The 27,718-nt window shown below is 47.7% G+C and overlaps 12 protein-coding genes across 12 annotated transcripts; 7 read left to right on the forward strand and 5 right to left on the reverse strand.

The window, feature by feature from the left end:
* Window positions 1–340: 340 nt before the first annotated feature.
* On the forward strand, window positions 341–2,878 carry PFICI_11278 (uncharacterized protein; the record flags this gene model as incomplete). The annotated part of the gene is made up of 7 exons (XM_007839859.1): window positions 341–423; window positions 481–586; window positions 645–903; window positions 964–1,040; window positions 1,094–1,725; window positions 1,790–1,948; window positions 2,011–2,878. The coding sequence occupies 7 exons, from the start codon at window positions 341–343 to the stop codon at window positions 2,876–2,878; spliced, it is 2,184 nt and encodes a 727-aa protein (XP_007838050.1).
* A 266-nt stretch (window positions 2,879–3,144) lies between these two features.
* On the reverse strand, window positions 3,145–5,323 carry PFICI_11279 (uncharacterized protein; the record flags this gene model as incomplete). Its single annotated transcript, XM_007839860.1, has 10 exons — window positions 3,145–3,479; window positions 3,550–3,765; window positions 3,839–3,924; window positions 3,982–4,122; window positions 4,206–4,575; window positions 4,641–4,738; window positions 4,792–4,853; window positions 4,910–4,964; window positions 5,023–5,086; window positions 5,149–5,323. The coding sequence occupies 10 exons, from the start codon at window positions 5,321–5,323 to the stop codon at window positions 3,145–3,147; spliced, it is 1,602 nt and encodes a 533-aa protein (XP_007838051.1).
* Window positions 5,324–5,941: 618 nt separating this feature from the next.
* PFICI_11280 (uncharacterized protein) lies at window positions 5,942–6,628 on the reverse strand (the record flags this gene model as incomplete). Its single annotated transcript, XM_007839861.1, has 1 exon — window positions 5,942–6,628. One exon carries the CDS (start codon window positions 6,626–6,628, stop codon window positions 5,942–5,944), a length of 687 nt encoding a protein of 228 aa, XP_007838052.1.
* Window positions 6,629–7,368: 740 nt separating this feature from the next.
* On the forward strand, window positions 7,369–9,010 carry PFICI_11281 (uncharacterized protein; the record flags this gene model as incomplete). Its single annotated transcript, XM_007839862.1, has 5 exons — window positions 7,369–7,406; window positions 7,495–7,754; window positions 7,809–8,098; window positions 8,154–8,724; window positions 8,775–9,010. The coding sequence occupies 5 exons, from the start codon at window positions 7,369–7,371 to the stop codon at window positions 9,008–9,010; spliced, it is 1,395 nt and encodes a 464-aa protein (XP_007838053.1).
* A 579-nt stretch (window positions 9,011–9,589) lies between these two features.
* PFICI_11282 (uncharacterized protein) lies at window positions 9,590–12,543 on the forward strand (the record flags this gene model as incomplete). Its single annotated transcript, XM_007839863.1, has 6 exons — window positions 9,590–10,191; window positions 10,293–10,693; window positions 10,751–11,195; window positions 11,258–11,820; window positions 11,878–12,264; window positions 12,335–12,543. The coding sequence occupies 6 exons, from the start codon at window positions 9,590–9,592 to the stop codon at window positions 12,541–12,543; spliced, it is 2,607 nt and encodes an 868-aa protein (XP_007838054.1).
* A 473-nt stretch (window positions 12,544–13,016) lies between these two features.
* PFICI_11283 (uncharacterized protein) lies at window positions 13,017–14,735 on the reverse strand (the record flags this gene model as incomplete). Its single annotated transcript, XM_007839864.1, has 2 exons — window positions 13,017–14,249; window positions 14,304–14,735. The coding sequence occupies 2 exons, from the start codon at window positions 14,733–14,735 to the stop codon at window positions 13,017–13,019; spliced, it is 1,665 nt and encodes a 554-aa protein (XP_007838055.1).
* An 897-nt stretch (window positions 14,736–15,632) lies between these two features.
* PFICI_11284 (uncharacterized protein) lies at window positions 15,633–16,728 on the forward strand (the record flags this gene model as incomplete). Its single annotated transcript, XM_007839865.1, has 2 exons — window positions 15,633–15,729; window positions 15,785–16,728. 2 exons carry the CDS (start codon window positions 15,633–15,635, stop codon window positions 16,726–16,728), a joined length of 1,041 nt encoding a protein of 346 aa, XP_007838056.1.
* A 230-nt stretch (window positions 16,729–16,958) lies between these two features.
* On the forward strand, window positions 16,959–18,247 carry PFICI_11285 (uncharacterized protein; the record flags this gene model as incomplete). Its single annotated transcript, XM_007839866.1, has 2 exons — window positions 16,959–17,123; window positions 17,186–18,247. 2 exons carry the CDS (start codon window positions 16,959–16,961, stop codon window positions 18,245–18,247), a joined length of 1,227 nt encoding a protein of 408 aa, XP_007838057.1.
* Window positions 18,248–18,824: 577 nt separating this feature from the next.
* On the reverse strand, window positions 18,825–19,821 carry PFICI_11286 (uncharacterized protein; the record flags this gene model as incomplete). The annotated part of the gene is made up of 3 exons (XM_007839867.1): window positions 18,825–18,930; window positions 18,980–19,054; window positions 19,112–19,821. The coding sequence occupies 3 exons, from the start codon at window positions 19,819–19,821 to the stop codon at window positions 18,825–18,827; spliced, it is 891 nt and encodes a 296-aa protein (XP_007838058.1).
* Window positions 19,822–21,169: 1,348 nt separating this feature from the next.
* PFICI_11287 (uncharacterized protein) lies at window positions 21,170–22,560 on the reverse strand (the record flags this gene model as incomplete). Its single annotated transcript, XM_007839868.1, has 5 exons — window positions 21,170–21,200; window positions 21,257–21,331; window positions 21,387–21,888; window positions 22,021–22,108; window positions 22,174–22,560. The coding sequence occupies 5 exons, from the start codon at window positions 22,558–22,560 to the stop codon at window positions 21,170–21,172; spliced, it is 1,083 nt and encodes a 360-aa protein (XP_007838059.1).
* A 1,286-nt stretch (window positions 22,561–23,846) lies between these two features.
* PFICI_11288 (uncharacterized protein) lies at window positions 23,847–25,504 on the forward strand (the record flags this gene model as incomplete). Its single annotated transcript, XM_007839869.1, has 9 exons — window positions 23,847–23,998; window positions 24,050–24,176; window positions 24,228–24,246; window positions 24,297–24,457; window positions 24,517–24,529; window positions 24,582–24,828; window positions 24,884–24,917; window positions 24,968–25,185; window positions 25,252–25,504. 9 exons carry the CDS (start codon window positions 23,847–23,849, stop codon window positions 25,502–25,504), a joined length of 1,224 nt encoding a protein of 407 aa, XP_007838060.1.
* Window positions 25,505–26,081: 577 nt separating this feature from the next.
* Window positions 26,082–27,560, forward strand: PFICI_11289 (uncharacterized protein; the record flags this gene model as incomplete). The annotated part of the gene is made up of 1 exon (XM_007839870.1): window positions 26,082–27,560. One exon carries the CDS (start codon window positions 26,082–26,084, stop codon window positions 27,558–27,560), a length of 1,479 nt encoding a protein of 492 aa, XP_007838061.1.
* Window positions 27,561–27,718: the final 158 nt, after the last annotated feature.

Genomic DNA, 27,718 nt, shown 5'->3' on the forward strand with positions numbered 1-27,718 from the left:
ATCTCTGTAGTATGTTCAGCAAATGGGTGAAGGTAAAGACTGCTGACCAATCGGTGCCAACAGTCTTATCGCATCGTGCCTGATTGCACTAGGTATACCCCAAGGTACGTACCATACGTAGAGCTTGCATTCATGTCGGTATCTTATCTTTGTCGTTTCCTATCAAACCATCCCTACCAAGCACATGAATCTACACCCTGGAGTATGAATTCACGATACTCTCCCTGTGAGTTGACCTTCAACATTCGCAGCTTCGGGACTCCAGAGCCTCTGCGGACATCATCATTATCATCATCATCATCATTACCATCAGACCGGCCACTTATCCAGGCTGAGTGCAATGGCACAGAACCCCGCAAAGTCACCGCCGCAAAAGCGGCCCCGGCTTGCAGAAGAGGGGATTCGCAAGAGGACCCCAAAAGCGTACGCAGTCGCGATAGTTGATGCATGACTTGACTTTCTACTTATTCTGCCATACAGATGTGACTCATGCAGGAAGCAGAAGGAACGATGCGAGGGAGGAGTTCCCTGTGGCAGGTGCATTCGTCTACGTCGTGTTTGCCAAATTCAAATGACGAGTGCTTCAGTGGAAGACGAAAACGAAAACAGGTACAGCTTTCTCCAATTCATTTTGAAACCTTTAGACTGACCGGAAAGGCAGAAGACTTGGTTTGACTGAGGCAGTAAGTGAAAGACTAGAAGTGATGGAACGGATGCTCCAGCACTTCATTGGCCACGTTCCATCTGAATTGGATGAACTGCGTAGACTAGCAGAGACTCTAATTGCCGGAGGGCAGTCGGCGCGTCCTGGCCCAATTGACTCTGGAAGAGCAGATGATTCCGACGCCTCGACAATGTCAGATGAGTCTTTTACACGAAAAGAAATCGCCGGAAATGCTGCTCGTAAGTTCTCTAGCAGTATACGTGCTCATCATAGATACAGGCGGCTCATTATGACAATAGATTATTCTGGGGAGCTCTCGCATTGGAATTTTTCCAACCGAGTCAAGGACGAAATCTATCGCCTCGGGGATGACAGAGTAAGGTGACCAGTACTGTATGCATATGCACATGTATGTTAACATTATGTCAGGACTTCCATGAAGCGCCCAGCCAGACACAATACTTCAGGGCCAAGCACCTACAGATTTCGGATCCGACCGCCTTATTAGTGGCACAGTGTTTCCCCCCCAAACCGGTGGCTGAATTCCTCATTGCAATCTTCTTCAAATACGGGCAGACGAATTATTTCTACGTCGAAGAAAAATGGGTCATGGAAAAGCTTGAAGGCGTTTACAAGCAGGCGTCACATGGCTTCCCCACTGATTCCCCAATTTGGTGCATTCTCTTGATGCTCATGGCGATTGGGACTCAATTTGTTGCTCTCGATTCGGCCAGAAACGATGAAGCGGCCCTCGACAAATCCATAAACGACGACTCTGCAATGTTTGATGATGAAGTTGGCATCAGTCTGTATCAACAGGCTGCCAAGCTCATTCCAGACATGCTTGCCATAGCGTCCGTGGAGAGTGTCCAGGCCTTTCTACTTCTTGGCGTATACACTCTCCCGCAGGACACATCGGGACTTTCGTATACATACCTGGGAGTGGCAATCAAAATGGCCATCCAGAATGGCATGCATCGCACTTATTCGGGGGTTCTCCTGGACTCACATGCTTTAGAAGTCAGAAAACGGCTTTGGTGGACGATATACACCCTCGAGAAGTATGCCGAAATCCTCATTTCATTTACCCAATAGCGTGTACTCATGATTAACCTTATGACCTAGACGTATCTGCATCCTCCACGGAAGACCTTTGTCAATCTCTCGTGCAGATATAGATGTTGAGCTACCCATGGAGACACCGCATTTTCAATCACCGAAGTTTGAGAATTTTCGAGCCATAATCATGCTAACTCCGTATCTGGAAGCGGTAGCATCTATAATGTAGGCATGAAAGTCTACTTGAATATTGCTTCTCAATGATGTTCATCAACTGACGATAGCAGTGGTCGACTGGGAGACGCATCAAAGTCACGACAGACAGAGTGTCTTGAGGAATTGGTGCGGCAAAGCAATAGTCTTAAAGCCTGGTGGTGTTCGCTACCATCAAGTTTTCGATGCAAGGACATGGATCCCCAGGAAGACACCTTTCGGGCAAATGTGCACTTGAACCTTGCCTTTTTGCTCACTCAGGTATTCATGGGCCGCCCTTTCTTATTCACGTATAACGAAACCTCCGCGTCACTAGGGCCATCAAGTTCAAAGGCGTCTCGGGCACGATCAACTCTTACTTCCGATTGCATCAAAGCTGCACACCAGATTCTCGACTTTTGTTTACTTTTGAACGATCATGGTGGCCTGACAAGGGCATCTTACATAGAGTTTAGCTCGTGTCAGGCCGCAATGCTGGTGTTTATTGCTCACAGTCTGAATGAGAACACAAAGCATCTGCGAGACTGTCTTAAGAAAGGCATGAATCTGATGCGGCTCATGACCAAGGGAACCGACCCAGCAAAACTCGAATTTCCAGTTGTTGAACTGCTCGATAGAGCGATACGTCGTTTGCATAACCAGTTGGGGGTCCAGGCCAGAAAGTCCACGCAACAAACTTGTGCATACGAACAGTTCAAGAATTGGGCGCAATTGTGGAAGCAGCACTCTCCTCCAGGCCAGACCTATTCCGACGCAACAAGCCAGCTGCCATCGGGAGATCCAACTGACATTGATTTGTCAGAAACTCTATGGTCACAGGCGGTATCTTTTGAAACGAGTTTTGCGCTCGAGCCATTTTTCCCTTATCCTCATTTGATAGGTGGAGATACTTTTGGTGAAAATGAGGCATCAAGCTTGACGAACAATCAGATGCCTCAGTGAATGTCACGAAAATGACGTTTTACTTGGCAATTGAAAAGATCCTCTATGAGTTTTGGTAGCCAAGCTCCAACGGCGCTTTGATTAGCGAACTCGGTAGCCTTTAATTCGATACAAAAATGCTCTCAATTCTCTCTACCTGATGGCAATCGAACGGACTAGAATGGTTACTCCCTTCAATTATGGTCATCTCGAAGCGCATAATGAAGAACTGAGTACATGAGATATCAATAAAGCTTTGTACTTGTTCTAGTGTGACTGCCTATAAGTTACATCGTATATCGAAAATGCGGATTCATCCTGTCTGTTACATCCTGCTCTCCCAGTAAACGACCTTCAGCCTCCTGCTGTTCCTTGGTAAGACCGCTGGCAGCAGCAGCCTTGTCGCGGCGCTTGTTCTCATACATGTACCAGCAGCGCCAAGCAAGGATGATGGAGAACTCGAGAGCAAAGCAAATAGAGCAGGCAATTGTACCTGACACATATCGGGGAGCATCTTTCGTCTTGAAAACAAATGAACCGCCAATATTGCCAATGCAGTAAGCCAAAAAGGTCAGTGACGATACGACCGTCTTTTTAGTGCGTCCAGCAACATTAGAAGGGACTGTTGGATTGTCAGAGAACAAGAAGACAAATAGAAATGGAGAAATTGGGCATTTGAGAAAAAGACTTACTAAGAGACCAGGCGAGGAAGATGGGAAAGACAAAAGGCATCGTCAGTATGTACATGCCCCATTTCACCCACTTCATGGACGGTTCGTTTGGCAGCAGCGACATGGCGAGTAATCCAATGAATGGCAATACACATCCAATCATCATGATATACATGCGCCTGTTTGGTACCCTGCTGATGTACTGGCCGACGAGGATGAAGAGGCCAAGTGATATGACTGGAATATCGTCAATTAGAAGACTGGTTGAATTTTCAATGCTAACAAGGGATATGAAAAAGTCAAGACGAACCAGAACGTGGCAAGCCGACCAGAAGAACATCCATGTTGCTAAATCCGAAGGATGCATACAAGATGGAGCCGAATGAGGTCAAGCCACTATAGTTGAGTTTTAGTTTAGTCCAATTCCAGAATAGCTCAGGCTTAATAACATACCCATTGGGAATGTTGTTGATAAAAGCATTACAAAAACTGAACCATACTTGGGGGTCTTTCAAAGCTTCGATGACCTGGGGCCAAGACCACTTGAGGCCAGTCGTATCGCGGCCAGCCTTGTTTCTCACTATACGTGCTTGACTAAAAACGATATGATCAATCATTAGTGATGACTTTTCCGCGAAGTTTAAAAATGAAAAGAAAAAGAACGGAAATTGACTTACGCCATGCGCCGCTCCCTCTTGTTCAACCAGCGGACCTCCTTGGGTGTGCCCAAAATCAATACCGCCGCAACAGAAATGACAATAGTCAGACTTCCGAGGAATAGCGAAATGGTACGCCATGGCTGGATGCCACCGTGCTTTGTCACGTAACCAGCGATCCCGTACATGATGAGATCGCAGACAATCAGGAAAAACGCATTGGCAGATTGGAAAAACAGGGCTCGAGGCGCCTGTTCCTCTGTCCTGTACCAGCTTCCAATGACAAGCAGGAAACCAGGGGATATGGTACACTCAAAGAAACCTTGTAGCGCCCGAAGTGCCATTAGTTGAGACCAGTTTTTCACGGCGCTCATACAAATCAGGCAGATTGCTGTTGAGTACATTGTCAGCATGTATGACTAAGTTGCTGAACATATCCAGGAAGCCATTACATACCCCAGCACATCATGTAGCCAGTTAAGCAGCGACCAATCGGCCAGCGCTGTAGCAAAAAGTTGGAAGGGAACTCGCCCACGAGGTAAGTTATATAGAAACTGTCTGAAGAATAAGCTTGATGAAGAGGCATGGTGATGTATCTACGACTGACATTGTCGTGAGCCAATTGTATTGTTCGCCATGGAGGTTCAAATCGGTTCGCAGGCCAAATATCTGGCTTCGGAGTAAGAATAGAGTCCTAGAAATGAAGAGGGTAGATTGAATCTCACCGCCTGTATACCGGTTGCGGTCTTGTCGGTTTGCTGGATGCCATAGCAACAGAACCTGGCGGGGAGCTATTAGAGGAGGTTGACAGAGGTATGCGGCCCAAGAACGCGCTTACATCAGAGGAAGAAGCCATCGATCGATTTTTTTCAAGAGAGCCTTGTACTCTTCCTCCGTGAATTCTATAGATGATATTAGCCACGGAAAAAATCCCGATAGCCCTATCAAGTGCAGAAAAAGGTACCAGATTCATCGAGGACAGCCTCAACCTCGCCGACAGAGACATTGACATCAGTGCATAAATCTGTGTCATTATTGTGAGATAACTTCTTGTCCATGGCGATGTCGACAGTCGTTTCATTCAGTGATGTCTGCTTGCTGTCGTGCTTGGACGCAATGGCATCTTCTTGGCCAGTCATGGTACCAGAAATATTGGTTGCTTGTTTTGGCGCTTCGCACTAAAAGGTTGACAATGGATGGATAGTCTATTGATCAGACATGGAGCATCAACGCTATGAATAAAGTTTTCATCCTCCGTGCAGTGACGATAATCCTTTCCAAGAGACCAAAATCATGCTTCTCGCGCATTATAGCAGCCAAGTCAATAAACGTTCCCTTATCTCCGAACCATAAGTCAGCCCCACTATGCAACCGTGCCCTCGACAAGTTGCGTCGTTTCGCAGGCAAAAAAGTTTATCTTGGTCCTGGTCCTGGTCCATGCTAGAAAACGATAAGAGGAGTCAGCAGACCGGAACTCAGCCGGCTGGCTTTCAGTAGATGCCGGCGTCCCGCCGCAGCCATGACAGATGCTGTAGCCGGCTGCTTTCAATCCTTGGCGTGGAGATAAGCACCCGGTGCGGAGACGTTGTCGGGGGTCTGTGCTTCTCAACCTGGATGTAGAGTCTGGGTCTTGGCAAGCTGCGTAGTAGTATGCCTGGAATATCAAAATAGAGTGATAGGTAGTATGCAATGACAAGGATAGGTTTTTCTGGTTTGAAATGTTTAAATTTTGGTGGATCAAATAATGTGTATTGTCCTCATAGTCCCAACTTGGTTGCTAGATCACCAATATCCCTGACCTCGTAGCAGTTGTAATCTGGCCTGGAGGGATCCGCTGTACCCTTCCTGTTGACAAAAACCTTGTGGTTCATTCCCATTGCATCGACGGTCAGAATGTCGTGCTTGAAGCTTGCCGAGACGTGGAGGCAGTCCTGCGGGGTGCACCCGAGTTTGTCAAACATGTACTCGAACCCTTGCATCCTCGGCTTGTAGCTCTGTGTCTGCTGTGCCGTGAAGACGGCGTGGAATGGCGCTCCCAGCTTCTCTACATTCTGCATAATGTGGTCATCCGAGGCGTTGGAAAGGATTACGAGCTTGTACTTGGTCGCCAGGCGACGAAGGCCTTCTGGAACATCAGGGTGGGGACCCCAAGTCGGGACTGCATGGTAAAACTTCTCAGCCTCCTCCTCTGAGAAGGGGAATCCCGTTGTTGCACACGTGCGTCTGACAGCATTGACAAGCACATCGCGATATGGTTTATATGGGCCCAAACATTCGTCGTATCGGTAGCCGGAAAAAAGTGAGATGAAGCGCTCGAGCTCATCGCCATGCAGTCGATCGCCATAGATCTCTCGCGTCAGTTTGGTCATATTACTGAAGTCGGTCAAAGTGCCATAGCAGTCGAATGTGATGTATTTAGGCTCAAAGTTGATAACGCTGGCCATGTTGAGCTTTGAAAGTGTCGAAGATCGGCAAGTAACAAATTAACAGAAATGTCGTAGGATTCTTGGTTTTGGATAATTACAGACGAGCAAGTGAAGCTGATGAGGTATCAAAGCGTGATATAGGCGGGATCGTCAAAATTCCATCAAAAAGCCACTTGTTCGTGACTTTTTACCTCCGAAGCCGCATGATGATAACATCCAACGAAGAGCAAAGTCAATCTGATAATAGTGGAGTAGTATTTCCCCGCACGCTGTAATTGTTGTGCCTATACTGGGTAGTGCTAGCGACACAAGAAGGGCTCGGAGCTGTCGAAACTTGTCTTGCTTTGGTCTTGGTTTGCCGGCTTTCTCCTGCACTATCTATGACAGATACACCCGAGTCCCGACGTCCGGCCTGCTCCGGTTCCACTTTTGCTTATTGCACCTTGCTAAGTTCCATACATGCCTGATTCCATCGGAAGCTACCCGCTTGTCCGGTCATGGATACTAGTCGCAATTGAACCACGATGCCCCTACAACACCCCACCCAGTGATAAGCATCTTATCCAACTCAGAGGTTAGGTAGCTTGACCACTGTAGCCCACCAGATTCCCGTATACATTATATCCACACCATTCATAATACAATCCCTGTTGTCGTGCTCTTATCGTCAACATGAATAACGACAATAGATCTGTGTGCTACGTGTTTGCACCTTTCTTTCGGTTGTTCCAAGCACTTTGAGTTGTTGATGGCAAAACATGTCTTCATCCACACCACCAGCATCACCATTATGGCCGTGAGTAGTATTGGTCTCATCTTGTCGTCATCTCATTGCCCTCATGATTAGCATATGCCTCTGACATATACTAACTGCAACTTTCAAGAGATGGCGCAGGCGCTCTGCCGCCGAATCCCCTTCCATCTGACCATACCTTGCCTTTCTGGAGAACAGAATTGCACGAGCTCGATACTCATCGTTCCACTCCTGATCTACCTGCGACATGTGACATTTTGATCATCGGGTCTGGCTTCTCGGGAGCTGCAACGGCGTACCACCTAGTCGAGAGCTACGGGGATGAATCCTTGCCATCCATTGTCATGGTAGAGGCTCGAGAAGCCTGCTCGGGCGCCACTGCGCGCAATGGTGTGTAATTTCGTCTGCGCCGTGTACCTAATCCCTCGATCTGACCCTCGATAGGCGGCCATGTCAAGCCAATTGTGTATTTTGCCTTTCCTCGGCAGGCAGCAATCTATGGAAGTAAAATAGCCAACGAGATTGCCGAGTTTCAGCTGCAGCATGTCCTGGCTGTCAAGGATCTTGTTGAGAAAGAAAAGATTGACTGCGACTTTCAATTGACCAGAGCTTGTGATGTTTTTATAGATCAGGAATACGCAGACAAGTTCACTGCAGCATTCGAAGAGATCAAAGCATCAGGCGCAACCTGTATCCGGCAAGTTCAATACACGGGGCCAAGGGACGCTGAACAGGTATGGACTTGGGACCCTACTCTTCACTCCTAACCTTATCTAATTCGATTTCTAGATCTCTGGGGTGAAAGGCGCCAAATGCTGCTTTACCTTTCCTGCTGCCCACCTATGGCCTTATAAGCTGGTCATGCATCTCCTGTCGCTGGTTGTCGCAAAAGGGGTGAATCTGCAGACCCAGACTCCCGTGACTAGCGTGGCAGAAACGCAAGACGCGGCGGGCCTGTGGGCAGTAAATACACCTCGTGGGACAATCATGGCCAAGAAAGTGGTTTTTGCAACCAACGCTTACACAGGCTACATTGCGCCCCAGTACACCGACAGAATCGTTCCTTGCCGTGGCATATGCAGTCGAATTGTGTGTCCGGGCCGAGCGCCGCACCTCCCTAATTCCTATAGCCTCCGCGCTGGGCCAAGCAATTCGGACTATTTCGTTTCGAGAGCTGATGGTAGCATTGTTGTTGGCGGTGCGAAGCCATACGTATCTGTTCGCAAAGAGCTGTGGTACAATGTTGTAGATGACAGCAAGATTGTTGAACCTGCTCGGCAACATTTTGATGGCTATATGCAGCGCAATTTCAGGGGCTGGGAAGAAACAGGCGCACACGTGGATAAAATTTGGTCGGGAGGTAAGTAATACAAACCCGTCCAACAGAGTTTCACTAACACGAGCGCGCAGTTCAAGGCTACACAACCGATCTTGCGTCGCATATTGGCGAGGTGCCAGGAAAACAGGGCCAGTTTATCATTGCAGGCTTCAATGGGCATGGCATGCCTGAAATCCTGTTGACTTCCAAGGCGCTAGCCACGATGGTGAAAGACGGCAAGACATACGAGGAGACTGGCTTACCAATGGTGTTCAAGACGACACAAGAGAGACTGGATGATGCAAGAAATCATATTGCACTTGGATAAATAGACATTTACAGTCACCAAGTTGAGGCTGGTCATGTTTGGTGGAACTAATCTGCCTTCAACTCTCAAAGACGGCATGTCACTTTGGCCTGGGGCGGAGCATAAAAACAATGCTTGGTCATGGGTGTAAATAATTTCCAGTTTTCAAGGGGCCTTTACCGCATTGCAATCCTTTTCCTATGATTTCGCACGCCCATCGGTATATATGGTTGGTATCACCTTCCGTATTCGTTCACCGCGGCAGCGCGGGAGTGATGCATCTTTGAGTCATTCTTGATAGTTATTAGTACCTTTCCGACCGGTCTGCTCATACGACAAGTGCGGAGCAAAAGACCAGTGCATAGCGCGAGCCGAGGACTTTGACGGACAGGATTGCTTCTGGCGGCTGATTTGCCAAATACAGGGGTAGGGCTTATGCAAGACTGTGGCGCTGCCTGTCTGACGGACTGCTGAACGTTAGCATAACGCTTTAAATTTGTTTATTATCTTGTTTCTCTCTGTGCATCTTTTGTTAAACTCAACAGCATCAGACTCGCATCTGGAGGCCGCTTGCAGGCAACTCCACCACACTCTAGTCGAATGGCTGAACCTGTTACTTGTGGGAATGGCAAACGACAGCCAGTTGTTGCGACCTACCCACCGCTGGGAGTAGTGACAAAGCTAACAGCAACGAAAATCAATTTTTCTTGCGTCCTGAAAGATGTGTTGGGGAGTCAAGATGCCACCTGGGAAGTCAAACTTTTCTATACCTCCATTGACTCTCATGAGTGGGACGAACACAACTTGACTCCTTCAGAAGCAAGGTTATTCCAACCATACAACAGCAATAATGCCAGAGAATTGTCTAGAGTATTCGAGGCCGACATCGAAATTTCAGATGTTGTTCGATTCCGTCTCAGCTTCAGACGAAACCTTGGTGAACCCTGGATAAAGGTTGGGGCACATCCAGAATCCGAAGGCATTTTGATCCCGACGCCGAAGGCCAACACCAAGACCTCGTTGGACATCCATCATTATATGCAAGAACTGAACCCAGAGCTTCGGTCAAAGCTTCTAGATGATGGTTCGGATACCGGAGTTGTTTCATGGATGGTTGAAGCTCCAGTGGAAGCCGCTTCGGGAGAAAGTCCATATATGACACAAGTCATGTTTGGCAAACCTTTCGATGGTAAATTCCTCAGGTAAGGGTCATATAGGCAGTGCCACGGTATCACCATTGTCTACTCAAAGATACACGCCAACATTTGTGTATCAAAAATATATGTCATTGACAACCTTCTAGGTGGTCGGCAATCTCAAGGAATACTACTTCTTGGATGGCTCCTCGACAAGGTCGAAACTATTTCAAGCTCGACGTAGCAGCGATCACTTGCTCTTTCATGAATCATCGTGGCGAACATCTTGTCGTTCTGGGGCTCAGCGGCCTTGAAGATGTAATGGCCATCTTTGGTGATAACAATGAAGGAGCTCTAATGATTAAAATTCGCAATGAGCGTCATGCACCTGGTTATGGAAGAGTCATTGTCGCTGCTGGACCCGAATTTGAGGCAACTCTGCACAGTGTTCTGGGACAGGCAAGAACAATTTTCAGATCCACAGATCGACCACTAGGAGATGACCCTCGCTCTCAGAAAGATTTTGGTCAAGATTGGGCCGATAATTGGATTAACGGACTCATTTACAGTAAGTAAGCTCTATGATACTCCGAGTAATGTTGGGGTATACTGAGAAATCATCTAGGTCCTTCCAATCACCTCCGTCATAAACATACAGAGCAAGAGATTACAGAATCGTTGAACGCTCTATCAGCCAAAGGTATCACAGTCAGCTGTCTAGTTCTTGATGATGCATGGCAAAACGTTGACCCAGAACGACCCTCGCGATTCCATGCTGGTCTTGTCGACTTTGAAGCCAGTAACGATACCTTCAAGTCTGGCCTCAGGCATGCTATTGCTGAAATCAAAGGTAGACACAAGTCTGTTAGAAGCGTTGTTGTGGAACATCCCATTTTTGGTTCGTGGGGCGGTATTTCTAGCAGTCACGACTCGGAAGGATCTGTCCAAAAGACCTATGAGACCATCGACGTGCAACGATCAGAAGCTATCCAGTCAGATCAGAAGACCCTACTTACACTGTCGCTGGTGGCGCCAGAGAATGCCCAGAGATTCTTTGATGACTATTACGAGTAAGTCGGACACACTGACATGAATTTTTATTGAACAAGCTTGAACTTATCAATAATCTTAGATTCTTGTCGTCTTGCGATATAAGCGCCGTTCGTGTTGATGGTGTCTATATGTTGGAGACACTTGCATCCGCAAAAGACCGCTGCTCACTAGCGGAAGTATACCTCGATGCACAATCCTCGGCGGCTTTGGCAGTTTTCCCTGGTGGTACAATGAGCACCATGTCTCTATCTCCAAGCGCTTTACTCAATAACCTCAAAACATCACACAGGCCGATTGTGAAGAACATTGGTATCTTTCCTGATCACAGGAAGTACGTTTTCAACAATGCTCATAATGCCTTGTTGTCCAAATGTATCGGCAATATTCCCGACTGGGGCACGATAGGAAGCACCAAAGACCACGGCGCCTTTCATGCGGCCGCTAGAGCTATCTCTGGAGGGCCAATACAGATAAGCTCATTTGATGGCACCGATGACAGCGATCTTGGAATCTTCCGACAGCTCACTGCGATTACAGCTCGAGGAAAGACTGTAGCTCTTCGACCAAATGGGATTGGTCGAGCTACGAATCCCTACATTGGCTTCGGAGACAATGCTCTGCTGAAGATTTCAAACACGCACAGTAAGTTTTGAATAAACCGACCTTTCAGACACTGAATATCTTACTCTGATTATCCAGATGTTGGCAAAATGCCCGTATCTATCCTAGGCATCTTCAACGTATCAGACGGGCCAGTATCAGAACTTCTACAGCTTCAGGACTTTGCCAACATAGACCCCAACATGTCTTACGTTGTGAGATCAGCATGCGGAAGGACAAGCGAGCCTGTAAAAGTAGACAGCTTGCTCTTACTTTCCATAGATGTGGACGTCTCAGAATATGCCTTCCTAAGTGCTTATCCCCTGACGGCTTTGGCTCGCAACGATAACAATGAAATCATCTACATGACAGTTCTGGGACTGCAGAAAAAGATGATCAATGTTGCAGCAATCATGAGCAGTACCTTCGGCGTTGAGGACAACGCTCTCTCGGCCAAGACTGTTGTGAAGGGGTTTGGGTTCCTTGGTAAGAGTCCCTTTACTTATGATTTCCAAAACATCTTTGTAGAGATGGCAGGCTAATTAAAGGTTACCAGACTTTTACATTTCGGATCTACCGCAGCGTAGCATTAATGAAAATACATGTAAGATTCAGGTCCAAGGAAAATCTTTTGTTCCTAGTACAGATATTGTATGCATCAACGATCGGGTGATGACTTTGGATTTGGAGAGTATCTGGGCAGCGCAAAAGTTGGAGGGCAGCACAGATGAGATATACGTTGACGTCAGTTTGTATTCTTGGTAGTTCATTGGAGATCCTTAGACTTGCGAATTGAAATTCCTTCTTGAACGTATGCATCTTTGTGGCTGAATGGTCGACATACCATTACGTTCTTCATTCTAACTAATAGCTGTAAAGTCCCAGGATCCCTGCAAGCATGACCGGAATAGCACGACCTAGGTTCAAGACCCTCCGCCGACGAATCAACACATGTGCTAGTAAGCTCGAAAAAGCGTCGTCCCGAGGGTCACACCTCATCGAGTATAGTCTCACGCACACCGGATGGTCGTAATGACAGTGTTTATGTTGTTAGGATATTGATGCGATAATAGGAGATAAGAGTGATGTAAAGGAAAGGAGGGGGCGTTGGCGGAATAAACGACTCAAATTTGGCGGCAGCCTTTCCAAGATCATGAACATATTATATAAAAGTGTTGGCAATTATTTGGAGACTGATACAGAAAATAGCTGAGATAGAGGCTACTAAGATTATATCATCACCCAGTGGCAAATGTACTTCTTTCCCGAAGCATCCGACCATACTTCCACAATAGAATCGGGGCCGGCCAACCCAACACGATAGCTAGCAACCCCAGCACGGTATTTCCCCAGCCATAGTCCAAAGCTTTATACATGTATGGCGCAAACAGCGGCAATCCAAAGCCAGCAAGGCTCCTAAGAACTATCGTGGCAGCAATAGCTGAAGCCGCATATGTGGAGTAGGTATCGACAATGTACGTTTGGATGCATAGGAAGCCAAGGTAAATTCCTGCCGCCGCAACAGTGGTACCAATATTTGGGACGATCCAGTGCGTATGTGCTTGCGCCGCCCAGCCGTACCAAAAGAGTCCGATAGGAACCATCAGGGCGGCGGGTACCATCAGTGGCACGCGAAACTCGGGCTGGCCCACGCCACCGTTGCGACATTTTAGCTTGCGAAAGATGCGGTCTTGAAGTGGTGCACATATTTGGGTGCCAAGAAAGAACCCCAAGCCAAGAGAGATGTAGTTCAAGCCGGCTATGCTTACGGTTTCGTCGTATCGGTCCTGCCATAGTTTGGGAAAGGTAGAAAGGAGAAGATACATGAGGCCAAAAAGGTACGCGACGTAGACTGCCAAAACTTGTACAATGGGTTGCGTGAAAAGGAGGATAAATGGCCGAGTAAGCGAGATTTGAAGTGTTTCCCAAACACTGCGGTTTGCATAGTCAAGTGCAGTGTATAAATCAAGATTCCCCGTCTCTTTGACAAGCAACATCCTCTTCCGGTTGAGGAGGACTGGGGGATAGGTCTCCTGCAAGAGAAAGAAACCGGCAATCTGGACAACGGCATCCACAATGGTCGTTGCATGGAAAATCCACCGCCACGAGACTTTGGCAACGATGAATCCTCCAGCGATAGGACCGATAGCAGGACCAAGTAGCGGGGCGAGACTGTAGATACTGACGGCTTTGCCTCGTTCATGTGAGTCGAAGAGGTCGCTCAGAACGCCAGCTCCTAGTGCGAGTGGCGCTGATCCTCCAAGGCCTGACAGGAATCGAAAAGCCAGCATTTGATTCCTCGACGTTGCCAGGCCGCAGCCCAGATTGAAGACGAGAAACACAAAGTTGCTCAGCTGTAGAACAATGACTCTCCCGTATATCTCGCTTAGCGGTCCTAGGAACAATGGTCCTACTGCATATGCAAGAATGAAAATCGATAGCATCAAGCTAAGCTCAATCTCGGATACAATCTATAAGCTGTCAGTGAGATTCACGTAAGGAATATTGCGGGCACAGTAACCCACATGGAATTCGGCTCCTATGGCGTCAAATGCTGGGGCGACCATGGACGAGGCAACCGGTGTAATGAAAGTGAACGAGGACATGACCAGAGTAGCCGCCCATCTCTTGCCAGATTTCCAGTTTTTGGGATTCAGAGGATCATCTTGACCATCCCATCCAACCAAATTTGGATCTACCATTTCCTTTTCACGCCCTGCTGCTTCTGATGTGGCTTGTATGGCCGTATCCGAGCTGCTGAAAGCCAACGATATTGCCTGAACCTCTGGCGTGAGTTCTCTCTTCATCCCCGCGGTCTTGCATTCAGATCCGGTGGAAACGACACTTTCGGTATGGCGATCATCCTGGCCGGAATCCAGTTTGGATTCGCTGTCGGAACATATCTCACCAGGCCTGGCTGGAACTTCTTCGTGCAACTCGTCTAGCATAATTACCATGGCCGCCTGTTCAGTGACTTCTTCAACTTCGTCTTTGCTTATTGTTATTCCATGGTCAAAAATAAATACACAATATGCGAACGTAATTCAATTCATCTACAACTTTTAGAGTGCCCATATTGCACGTGTATTCTGTTTTGTACCTCTTTTTCGCTATAGTGGATTTCCGCTGTAAAGAGCAATGGGGTGTGCGGCAAGCACAAGTTAGTGGACACTCCTTTTTTTTTTCCAACCACGAATACAGTAAGATGATTCAAAGCATCTGAGTGTTGTATATCGGTCCCGGAACCCCATTAGCGAATTCTGGGTAGACGTGCGACGATGCAGTTGGTGGAGCGATTGAAAGCCGGTTTACGCTCCCTAGAATTAGGCGGGACCGGCTTTAACCCCGGTCAGTCCCGGTTCCGTCCCGGTCATTATCTCCAACACCAATTCAGCGGACATGCTCCGTCTCCAGCGATCTAGTCTAACACAGAACCAATTCTTATCGCACGAGATGCAAGTGACTGTGGAGCAACTGTGAACAGCCCACATCAAGCAGAGTCGGCTACCTCCCAAATCTGGCCATTTTTCCTGCATCAAATGAAGAGAACAGGGCCGGTTTTTGATAGCAGATAAGGGACACCTAATTGTTCGGAGCAGCGTTTTCCCAGATCCCTCAACTTGGTTCAGCCCTTGCGCCTTGCAACTTACCGATTAGGTACCCGCAACTTGCTGCTGTTTGCATTTGCCGGAACGATCTCTCATAGGCCCAGTGCAGTGTCGAGCATAGCTTTCCTCTCCCGAGTTGTTTTGTGTTTCGGTAAAAGCTCTCAGATATGCTATTCTCGAATCAATGACTGCTATCGCTGCTCTGATTTCCAAAACTTTTGACTGTAATTCAACACATCGTCCAACATGTGCGTCACAAATTCCACGAGTAAGCCCCGTGTGATCCTTGGTCTAATGACCTTTGGCCAGGACCCATCAAAAGGGGGCAGAATAACGTCCTTGGGTTTGTTCTTCTCCAACGTCTCTTGCAGCGTGTACTGTGCTGACACTAGCTATAGCAACATACAAGACCTTCCTTGACAGGCTTCAGAATGCTGGTTACAAGGAAGTCGACACGGCTCGCAGCTATATCGGCGGCGCCCAAGAAGCCTTCACTCGAGAGGCTGGGTGGAAGGAGCGGGGATTAAAGCTGGCGACCAAATCATATCCCAAGATACCCGGGACACACAAACCTGACGCGTTGACAATGGAATTTGAGACCTCCCTGCGAGAACTCGGCACTGACTGTGTAGATATCTTCTACTTGCACGCTGCCGACCGCTCAGTACCATTTGCAGAGACCCTGCAGGCCGTCGATGCGTTACATAAAGCGGGCAAGTTTGTGCAGCTTGGCCTCAGCAACTACACGGCCTTTGAGCTTGCGGAGATTGTCTTGACGTGCAAGTACAACAATTGGGTGCGCCCTACAATATTTCAGGGAATGTATAACGCGATCACGCGCTCACTTGAACACGAATTGATCCCAGCTTGTCGGCGGTACGGGCTGGAGGTGGTTGTCTACAATCCGCTCGCCGGAGGCATCCTGTCTGGAAAGTACAGTGCAAACGACACGCCAGCCGAGGGGCGCTTCTCCAACGTGAACCAGCTGCTCGGCGCGAGCTATCGAAAACGATACTTTCGTGACAGCACCTTTGAGGCCTTGTCGATTATTGAGCCGGTAGCAAAGGCTCACGGTCTGACGTTGGTGGAGGTTGCACTGCGGTGGCTGGTTCATCACTCGGCACTCAATTTTAACGATGGCAGCGATGGCGTGGTGATTGGAGTCAGCAGCATACAACAACTGGACGAGAATCTAGAGGGTTGCCAAAAGGGTCCACTGCCAGAGGAAGTTGTGGCTGCATTAGATCAAGCATGGCTGGTGGCCAAGTCTGAGACTCCTAATTACTGGCAGCTGGATCTCAAGTATACGTACGATACTACAATGAACCTGTTTGGCAATTGAAATTGAAGTTGCAGCACAATAAAAAGTGTCGACGGCGCCTTGAAGGTGGAATTAGTGCATGTTGCCTAGTCCTAGCGTCTCGGGGCTACAATGAATCCCGAATGCCGGCCAATTCCCAACCAACCTTAGGTACCCCTGGACGCCCCCAATGTACAGAGTATCCCGCTACAGTACGATGCATTTGAGCTTCAACGTTTGAGCATGGCCTCGGATACTTCTATTACGCAACAATGGTCAAGTCCCACTCCAAATCACACCACGGGTGTCGGCGATGTAGACAACGAAAAGTCAAGGTGCTTATGCGACACTTTTCGATGGCTCAACTTGGACAGCTGCTGATGCTTGTCTACAGTGCGACGAGACCCTTCCGTGTTGCAAGCGGTGCTCTCGACGTCGTGAGCAATGTTCTTATCTAGAAGACTATGGGCACGAGACTTTGACGCTGCCACCACCGCAGGCAGCAAGCGCCATGGCCCCATTAATCCGTGTCCCGACGTGGGAGCCGTGGACTTGCACAATTGAGCCGGCCAAATCGCACCTTTTGGACCTTGATCTTGTTCATTCCTTTGTCGCAACGACTCATAGCACACTTTGGTCTCGGTCCGAGGGGCAGCTCCTCTGGAGAGATTCAATTTTCCGCGAAGCGCTTCAGCAACCTTTCTTGATGAACGGCATACTTGCCATAAGTGCCATGCACAGGCTGTTCATGGGCCCAAGAACACCGTCTCCGACAGCAACCACATTGGCAAAGCAGGGCGCACTGCTGAGAGGCTTATTGGCGCTCCTATCATCTGAGAACGACGAGAGCTGCCTAGCCGCCTTTCCGCTTGCAATAATCGTGTCCTTGTGGGCTTTTGCATCGAAGAACCTTCCACCCGAGTTCAATATCATCTCTGCAAATACGAACCCACAGTCGACACAAACAACACATCAAGGCGGCTTCGTATCCACATCATATTTGGATCAGTTTCTTGATCTTATAAAGCTGATTCAACCAGTGGACGCTATAGTGCAAAAACGACTTCCCCGGCTGTTGAATGGCATGTACTCTGAACTGATGCGTGTACCAGACCCAGGACAGCTTCCAGAATTGTCCAAAGACACCTCCAACGCCCTTGAACGACTCAAGTCCCACCTCCAGCAACATGAAGAAGAATTGGCGAATATGGTCGATTCTACATCGTATGCGAGCCTGTCAAATATGTTTCGATTGGCAAGTTGCCCAGAGTGGTCGGAGCTGATTGTTGGATGGGCGATTCAACTGCCAGCACCTTTTGTGACTCGCCTCAGGAATCGAGATCATGCCGCATTGGTGTTACTCAGCTACTGGGCAGTCTGCTTCAGCGTCTTGGATGGACGGTGGTGGGCTGCCGGATGGTCAAAGGCTTTGCAGAGTGAGATCAACTGTGTTGTGAAAGATGAGTGGTCTCATCTGCTTGATTGGCCAAACTCCTGTTTTGAGATTCAAAGGTGGCCAAGTTCTCCAGATATTCAAAGTAAAACACCGCCTGCTGGGTAGCGTGCAGGATAAATCGATATTCGCTCACCTGACTGCACAGGTGAAAAAGATAGCATATGCCAAAAAGTTCTTGATACTGATAAATTAGTGTATCTACCAGCAAGTGGACGTAGGGTCAACACATGCAATCAATGTGACTCTGGAGCAGATGTTCAAGCTAAGCTGCGCCAGTCTGCCCAGCTTTGTGACCGCCCGATTCTATGAAATGGCCATATATCCGTATGAATCATGGAAATTTAACATGGAAACAAATCTATGTGAGTGGCGGCGGGATTTCATTGCCCCAAAGTGCCGCTATAGCTATTGTACATTACTGTCCAGTGGGGATTCCAGGCCAACGCCCACTAAAGCGTCTAAGCGTTCGCACAAGCGTCCCTCATACAACCAACATCGAGGTACAGAGTTAAAACAACAATAATTCAAATTGATGTAAAAGGTCGGTACGAGCAGACTCGACGAATGATTCCTATTGTGCCACTCCACAGGTATCGTTTTGTTCTGTATCAGTTCCCTTTACAAGCAGCCACTTGGACCCTGTGGAAAGGACGGAACTTAAACGGAAGACATTCTCAGCCAGTTAGAGTTGAATGTGTTCCTCCATGACGACCTTCTCGCCCTTTATGATGGGGTAGAAAAAGGCTGGATGGAACAATGTCAGCGCAATGGAAGCTAACGCAATCATCCTATGATTCGATTAGCCATATCCTGCACGCAACGACCTGCACTACTGACAAACCGTCCAGTAACAGAAACTCCTTTTCGTTCCTCATCATCTCATTACCCCATCCACCAGCCATTTCAGGTATTCTGTGTTGCGATTAGCCAGGCGCAGGGTACAGTAAACATTTTCTCGTGCGATATTACCTATAAATGGATCGTATCAATATGGTGACATATGCAAAACCAACCACGATGTGGAAGAGATGTGCTCGTTTATTCATCTTGTTGTACTTTTGGGTGTTCGGCTCGTCATGTCGATGGTTCCGATGGCGAAGTAGCCTGATAACGTAGTCGATGGAAAGTAAACCGCAAATCGTCATTGTTGCCACCTGGAATGCAATACCAGCTATCATGATGTTGTTTCCAGTGTTCAACAAGTCAGGATTCTTTTTCCCTGCAGCACCTGCAACACCGCCACCAGCAGCCTGCAGAATGATTGATCCGGCGTCGCAACAGACAAAGATCCATGGGTACTGCGCAGGTTTGATGCGAGAATATTCTGGCCCATTGTGGTAGACAAAGTGCTTCAAGGTCAGATATACGCCAGCTGCGGTAAACGAGGGACCGATAATGAGACAGACAATCTGCATCTGAAAACCAGACATGTCCCAGGGATTATGATGCATCTTGAGTCGGCCAATATATCCGACGCACTCGAGCAGACTGCCGCAGGCGATAACAATCGAGTACCCAAGTATCCTTGAAGAGAAGCCAATGATCAATTGGGCGATCAAGACCAGCCCAAAGACCACACAGAGTGCGACGTTGCCGCCGAGATCTGGGTAATAGCCATATGTCGTCGCTTCGACCGGACAAAGGGGCGTCACTGATGTGCATTTTGCAAAGGTCGACATGATTTCTTTTTCGAATAAAAGGGATTTTCTTCGAGTTGGGAGAGAAGCGAGTTGCGAGGCACAAATCTTTCCAGTGCAACGGTCTCGACGGACGCCTTAAATGGAAGCATCAGATTATCCATTGCTGGGGATTATAGCAATCGAAAGCGAGGCTCCTAACCCAAAAAGGTAAGGTGTGCGAGCCTCAACTCGGCGCGGGAGAGACGGAACTCAATCCACAGTAGTGAGTGGATGTCGCCCTCGGAAAATGGCGACATCTCGAATGAGGGCAATGCGCGAGAGAGGGAACCACGTTATTATTATTTTCCTCCTTGACATGAGAGGGTCCTCTGACAAAAAAGTAATCTAAAGACCATTAAGTGTCTTTTCCAAAAAAGTGCCCTGACGAACCAATTATATGCGCCCGTTATGAACGTGTGACGACTGGTGATATGCTCTGTATACGTCCTTCCGAAAAAGTTCTCTTTGCTAACCCAGCACGTAAGGACACGTCTTGCCAGGGTAAGTATTGAATTTCAAGCAAGCCGCATTTGCTCACAAGAACCATTGACGGGTAATGCATCTGAAAGAGTCTGGCTTGCCGCATAATTCTCGTCTTATGCAAGTGTTTAGGTTGCCTCTCACCTCCTGAAAAGCTTTCTCGAACCAAGTCATTTGCAAGTTGTAACCATCAAGTAATTTTCGGTCACCATATATTCATGTAGCTACCATGTAGTACGCCACAGTGTGACTAGTAGAGTGGCACCCTTCGGGTGATGCGACGGGAAGGGTAATCAAGCCTGTTTGTTCATACATGAATTTTGGAGATGGAGACCATTGTCAGCTTTATTCTTTATTCAAATCACTAGTGGTATCAGCCTTAGAAACTTGTAGATTAGCAGAAATAAATGAGCATGCATCTTTCCAGAAATAGGTACAACGGTATACAAACAATCATAATGAAAGGAAACACACCTTCATTGACCTAGTTTTCTCGTCTAGCCAGAAACGCCCAAACTAAGAAACATTGCGCAGTAGCATGAGCTATTCTTTCGATCATTGATTACAAAAAAGCCACACCATGTGTTAATAGCCGACTATATTCAGTCAAGCTTTATTCAAGCCGTGGAAAATCTTGACACTACAGTCCAGACATTGATTGACCACAGTAAATATGTCAAGCCCATAAAACTTGCAGTGATGAGCGACAAGCCTACCAAGAAAATGCAAAAATAGAATGCTTCCACTGGTCGTGAGAATAGGCTGCGAGCGACGACTTGCCGTTGATTCGATTCCTTTCCTATCTCATTACCTTCTTTGGGTATATATTTGAAATCAAATTTGGAGGCACCTTTCAGGCCGCTTTGAATCACTGCCGAGTGAAGCAGGTCTCTCCATTTCTGTCCTTGGTCGTTAGCAGAGAACTAAATCCTCAAAATGTCATGGTGCCACTTACGGAAATAATCCACCGGTCAAGCGCAGGGCTCGCTCGCTGGGCGAAGGCAAGGCTGGCCACCAGCCAACAATGCCCCTGGAAACAGGCATAGGCAAGCCATCCCGGCCGATGGAGCTCAAGTCGGTCGCACATCTCGTCGCCATTGAGAACACGGCTGCCGGCTTCGATGAAGCTCCGGGAGACATTAAAGGGCGGCAGATCCTCCAGGCACTTGATAAAGTTGAAACACACCACGCGACTGGTGTCAGTGATCTCAAGTTCATGCACCAGCATCGACTCCATGACGGCCTTTGCCCGTGCGACCGACTCAAAGTATTCGTCGGGAGTGGCGAGAAGATAGGCGAGGTAGCGAAAGAGAGCGATATAGTCTTCTTTCTCTTGCGCTGTGGGATATACGCCCATGCGTGGAAGTTGCAGCCACATGTGATTGCAGCAGAACGTCGCAATCGAGTGTATGCTGTCCAGAGTGTTTATGGGCACGCCATACTTTTCAACGTTGAAGTATTTAGGTCTGCCTTCGACCAGTTTAAGAATTCGTTGTCGCACCGAGGCATGCAAAAGTCGAACACGGATTGTGCTTATGTGCCCTGAGCCTCCTGGTTTGACCGCCGATAGGCTTTCTGTGACTTGTACTTTATATTCAGAGTTAGCGACACAATTCAAGGACATGTCACACTATCCGTTGAATCGAGGTGTGACCATTCAGGGGTATGTTTTGACGCAGTCGCGACTATTTTGAAGAGTTTTGGCCGGATATTACTTACAAAGCCATTGAAATGTCTCGAGGAGACGATGCAGAAGAACACGAGTTGAGAATCCACCAGTACGGACAAGAACCTCGACAACTCCAGACTGGCAAGGATCGATCAGTCTTTTACTCACGTTGGTACGTCGGGTATTTGTAATCTTAAACTTACGGCAGCACTATTTTCGCCCACGAACCCTTGTAGGGCAAATCCCATCAGGTTGGCTGCTGCATAGCGGTAAAAGAATCGCTGACCGCGCTCTAACTGTTTCCAGTCAACCCAATCGGGAACAGTGTGTACCTGTTCCCAAAATTTGCGCAGCTCCTCGCAGCTGTCGTGGTGCTCTACCAATAGCTGATACAAGTCCGGACGTTTCCTTGGGTCATCAGTGAGGCCTTTTGCTTTTGCGATTTCCTGAAGCTTTGCGAGGGCGCTTGCGCCCAAGGTATCATATTCGTATCGAAGGGGATCTGTCTCTGCTCTTGGCAAATGTAAGTTGGTCCACTCGAAACTGTATGAACCTGAGCGCAGTGTTGATCCAACTGCCTCTTCGGTCATGTTTACTGTTATTTGTCGAGGAGAACGTTGGGACCCTTAGACACGGATACGTTCAAAGTCAAGATGAGCAGAATGCTTTGTCTTTGATGATTGATTTTTTTTTTTTTTTCAAAGATCAGCCAAGGATTCCTGAGCCGAGCCTTTGGACCTCTTGGCTGGGTCAGCGGTAGGAAGTACAGAGTAGTGGCGATGGTGCAAGACTGGAGTCAGACTCACTCAATACTATTAATAGTGCGGGGCGGGCAGACATTCGACAAAGATTGGATCAGGTACGACATGTGTATCTAGACTAAAACCAAGCAGACATAGCCTATTGCTCGAGGGTTACGGAGCGGTCCGCATTTCATAGAGATAAACTCTAGACTAAAACCAAGCAGACATAGCCTATTGCTCGAGGGTTACGGAGCGGTCCGCATTTCATAGAGATAAACTCTAATGTGGACTCCACCAATGACAAATTGCCAGGTGACAAATCCATGTGGACCAATCACTGCGCCATCAAGCGAATGCTCTGGGTACGTTTCTGTCGACTTTTGGTAAGCGCTGCTTTCTATAACCACCAATGATACAACTAAATTGCCAATATCACATAAGAGACCACTTGCCCATTGCCGCGTACAGACGAGAAAATTTGGTATCAGAGTGAAATAAACCAATTAGGACGCTTACTCATGTAACCGAAATCCAATCCGATCGCCCTAGCTAAGATACCTACCATCTGTTGCGAGGGATCTTCATGAGAAGTCGCATCGCACTAGTTGCCTGCAGGTGGCTAGGGTCATGAAGTATGCTGTCAGCTTACGGAATAAATCAATATTAAATATCGCTTCCTCGGCGTCGGACATCCAGCCGATCAACCAATTCAAGCAAATGACGAAACCTGGATTGATGGCAAGACTAATCAGCAGTCAGATTTGGGGGCAATAAGACCCTTGATAGACATGTGAAGCAGCAAAACCCTCGTGTTATCACTGCCATGAGCCATGTGGGACAGACAGTGGAGGCATGGTTCAGCCGCTTGGCGATCGATCCACCACTCCACCGTAAACTGCGGCTGAGTTAAAAAGTACCGCGAGATAGAAAATGTGATTGCAAAGATTCTCGAGACTTTGAGAATCCTTAGACATGTGAGCGATTTAATGAAGGGTATGTTAAGTAATAATACAAAAGGACAGACGAGAGTTTCTACCTTCTGATTCAATGTAGTACTTGCGCGTTATGTCAGCTGCGGATCCTCGTGGCATGCTACATTATTATTTACTCCATTACACACCGATATGAACATGATGAACAGCGACAAGTATCCGCTGGCGAGGCACGACGACGACAAAGTTGTTGTTAGAATCCCCGATTTATTTGTCGGTTTTCTGGCAGAAGAACCGAAGGTCAATCCGTTATATGGTCCTATCAAATTGGAGTCGGAAGCATGGATTAATGGGTATGGATAATCCGTTTGTGGCAAACATTTTGAGTGTCTCACGATCTCTAGGTTCTGCAATTTTGATCAGAAGATGGCGTCGACCATAAACAAGTGTGATTTCTCATACTTCATGGCTGTCACAGCGCCCGATGCAGATGCAACAACATTTCGGACCTTGTGCGACTGGGGAAATTGGGTGTGTTGATCCATATGAATCAGACAATATGACATGCTGAGAACCTTCAAGGTGTTTCCATATGACGACAGTATGTTTCCCTCCAAGCGGTCAAAGTTGTGCACAACTGACTCTCCGTAGTGTTCGATAATGGCGTTCTTCGTAACGATCCAAAGACTGCGAGAAAAGTAATGGATGATCTCATGACACCAATGCTACAAGGAACACTTCCCCAGCGGTCTGAACAAGAGAGAACCACAATCTTGAAAGTGCACGATCATGTATGGCACAACTTACAGTCGGTCAGTACCAGATAGAGTATACACTTTCTAGCGGCTGATCAAAAGCTAATACTCTCAAGGCCTCATCGATCGGTGCGTACTCTTAGGTTCTGGTTTCCGCAGCGATTTCTAATTGGATGGACAGGTACACAGCGACGATTTGCGGAAGCCATGTCTGATTACTGCGCAGGGGCACTGTTGCAAGTTGAGGACTCGTGCAATGACAAGGTGTTGACTCCAGAAGACATGCTGGCAAGGAGACAGCTCTCCGCAGGAGTCAGCCCGATATATCCGCTTGTTGAATATGCGTGTCAACTCTATCTACCGGATCACATTTTTGAAGACTGCATTATCAAAGAACTAGAACAACTTGTCACGGATTTCGTATTGATGTTAGTCAAGCCTCTTTCGTATTTCAAAGGCGATAGACTACTAATTATTGGGCAGAATCAATGACATGCTATCATACATGAAGGAAGAAGTGAGTATCAAGTTGAAACTGTTGTGGGGTTATCTAACTTTCTCATGTAGGCTGAGCTCGTACCTCACAATCTTGTTGCAGTGGCAAGGATGAATGGTCTTGGACCACAAGAGGCTTTTGACCATATTGGGCAAATGCTCAACAGCAGACATAGCCGTTGGCAGCAGGCTTTGGAACGTGTGCCACGCTGGGGTCATGATATTGATTGTCAGGTCTCGGAATACATTCAAGGCATCTCAAACGTGGCAAAGGCAAATCTATACTGGAGGTACGCCAATCACTTCCTTAGCTGTCCTCTTAGGTTATAATCATAGCTGACTCCTTGTGCCCATAGTTTCAAGTCTCAGAGATATCTGGGTAGCAAAGGTCCAGAAATACGTCAAACTCGCTTGGTAGAAGTCTTGCGTGAGCCGGGATTTCTGGATAATGTCTCTGGCACAAACATATCACGAAGGGATACGCCAAGAAATCTGTCGCATTCACAGCAGTCACGCACGATGGGCAAAGCATTACTTAATGGCGCTTTTATGCTTTCGCTCGTTATGCTCTTCATTCGAGTAGCAACGACATTTTGGTTAGAAAGGTGACGAGTCCAACAAGTAAATTAGATATGAAACTTTATGTTGTGACGAACAAAAGGGTGTCGTATTAATTGACATGGTAGACCTTTGTGGCTGTTCACGGACGAAGCGTATTTCCTTTGGCACCACTCAAACAATGTAACCAGTTGCACGGTGGCACCTCGAAACCATATTTCCATGAATCTCTGAAATGCTTGAAAATGGAATTGCATACAGTGCAAGGGAGAGGACCACATCTCAATCGTATTGGCTTTTGGCTTCGGGCACACATTGATCGCCTTCCTGAACAGGCATGGAGCTGATGGTTGCTGTGATACGACCAGTATCTGAAATAAAGAGTAAAGTTAAAGATGGTCTACATCTACGAAAATAATATGTGAACAACCAGACTTAATCAACCCTTCCCGTTGTGACACCCGAAGGGTGCCACATAACCAGCCACACGGTGGCGCATTAGGCTGCCGATGATCGACTAACCTTTGATGTTATGCGGCGCAGCTGTCTGGAATTGAGGACACCGGCCGACTCCCGTCCAGTCGAGTGTGCTGCCCCGTTGCATACAACACAACCCCAACAGCCCGATATGTCACAGATAAATACGGATGCTAGCTTCGAAGAACTCCCTGTCGAGATTGTCGAGAGCATCGTCCAGCTGCTGGACGTCGCCGACATCGGGAGCCTGCGCTTGGCGAGCCGACCCCTCAATTCGAAAGCGACACAGGGACATTTCCGATCCTTCTTCTTCTCTAAGCGTGTAAAGGTCAACAGTTGTCAACTTGAAAAGCTCGAATTCATTACGAAACATGGCTTCCTCGGCTGCCAGATCCGTGACTTGACACTGGTGGGCTTGGTGTATGATACCAAGGGTCTCAAGGCAGCCGTACGAAGACACCCAGAGGATTCAGAAAAGCAGCATGACTTGAAGGAATTATCGGAGCAAGAGGTTGACTATGAGGATTCGCGTGACTCTGGCCTCATCGTACGTCTCTTGGGCAATGCATTCAGAAACATTGCTGCAAAAAGTAGGGCTGGGAAGCTGCATTCGCTGTCTCTCGAAGTAGCCGTGTATCGGTTGGATGCACAGAATGAATCCCGGCCCAGTGAAGGGGAAAATTGGCAACCTGTCTGGCAGGGCGCTGCCGAGACATTTCATACCGTATTCTCGTCGTTACGAGAGAGCTGGGTCCGTGTCGATGATTTGAACATTTTCAACGAGCCTTATCTGCAACAGTGCAGCATCGCGAGCAACGAGCTCAGCAGTGTGATTTCTTGTACGGACGGTCTATCTCACACTCTAGAGTCACTACGATCTTTGTCCATTAGTATGTCTGCCCCAATTGTCAACTTCTCACAATTCTCGGACGGCTGGGCACACAAAAGCGATTCTTTTAACGCAGAGGACAACGAGGAATCAGAGGAGGATGAGGAAACACGCATAACACGGCTTGTCACCAAAGCATATCACGAAAAGAACTTCAATAGTTTTGGAGACCTAGTTGCCGCCTGTAGGAACCTCAAAAGCTTAGAAATACACCAGTACAGCGTCAATCGCAGTTGGGCCCATATCAGAGTGCCTATTCCAATGCATAGGTTATTTCAGCACGGCATAGGGACATTGGTCACTCTGCCGCCCATAGAAGAGTGTTCTCTCAATGGTGTCTTTCTCCGCGAGAGCGATATACTCGGCTTTCTGCAAAAAAGCACCAACTCTCTTCGGCGACTTTCCATGAAGACAGTGACCATGGTGAAAGGGTCATACGTGGCTGTATTCGATCACATTGCCAGAAAAACTCCCAACCTAGACTATCTGTATCTCGATGAGCTGCGGCTTAAATATGAATGGATTCATTTCACGGGCGTGGGAGATCCGAAATTTAACACTTGGGAAGGTGCGCATGGAGGCAATACGTTGACAAGAGAGGGTAAGGAAGAAGCTCAGCAGCCGATTCCATATCACTTGCCAACAGGCGGACGTCTCCCCTATTCAACTCCTTCATACCACGAATGGTTGCAAGCCCAGCGGCTAGAGTATGGGCCCCATCCAAGGTCTTTCGAGATATAATCTTCTGCTCCTCTGACAATATACAGTACTTGGAGAATCCCATACTAGACATTCACTCTTGTGATCACAATAAATGTGGAGATGGAATAGATGCCCAAATACAGTTCGCTCCAGGAGCTTCCATTTTATCAGCCATTCATCTGAGTCTCGAGTGTGAA

The sequence above is a fragment of the Pestalotiopsis fici genome (assembly GCF_000516985.1).
Source record: "Pestalotiopsis fici W106-1 unplaced genomic scaffold PFICI_Scf_8, whole genome shotgun sequence".
In the NCBI taxonomy this organism is placed as follows: Eukaryota; Fungi; Ascomycota; class Sordariomycetes; order Amphisphaeriales; family Sporocadaceae; genus Pestalotiopsis; species Pestalotiopsis fici.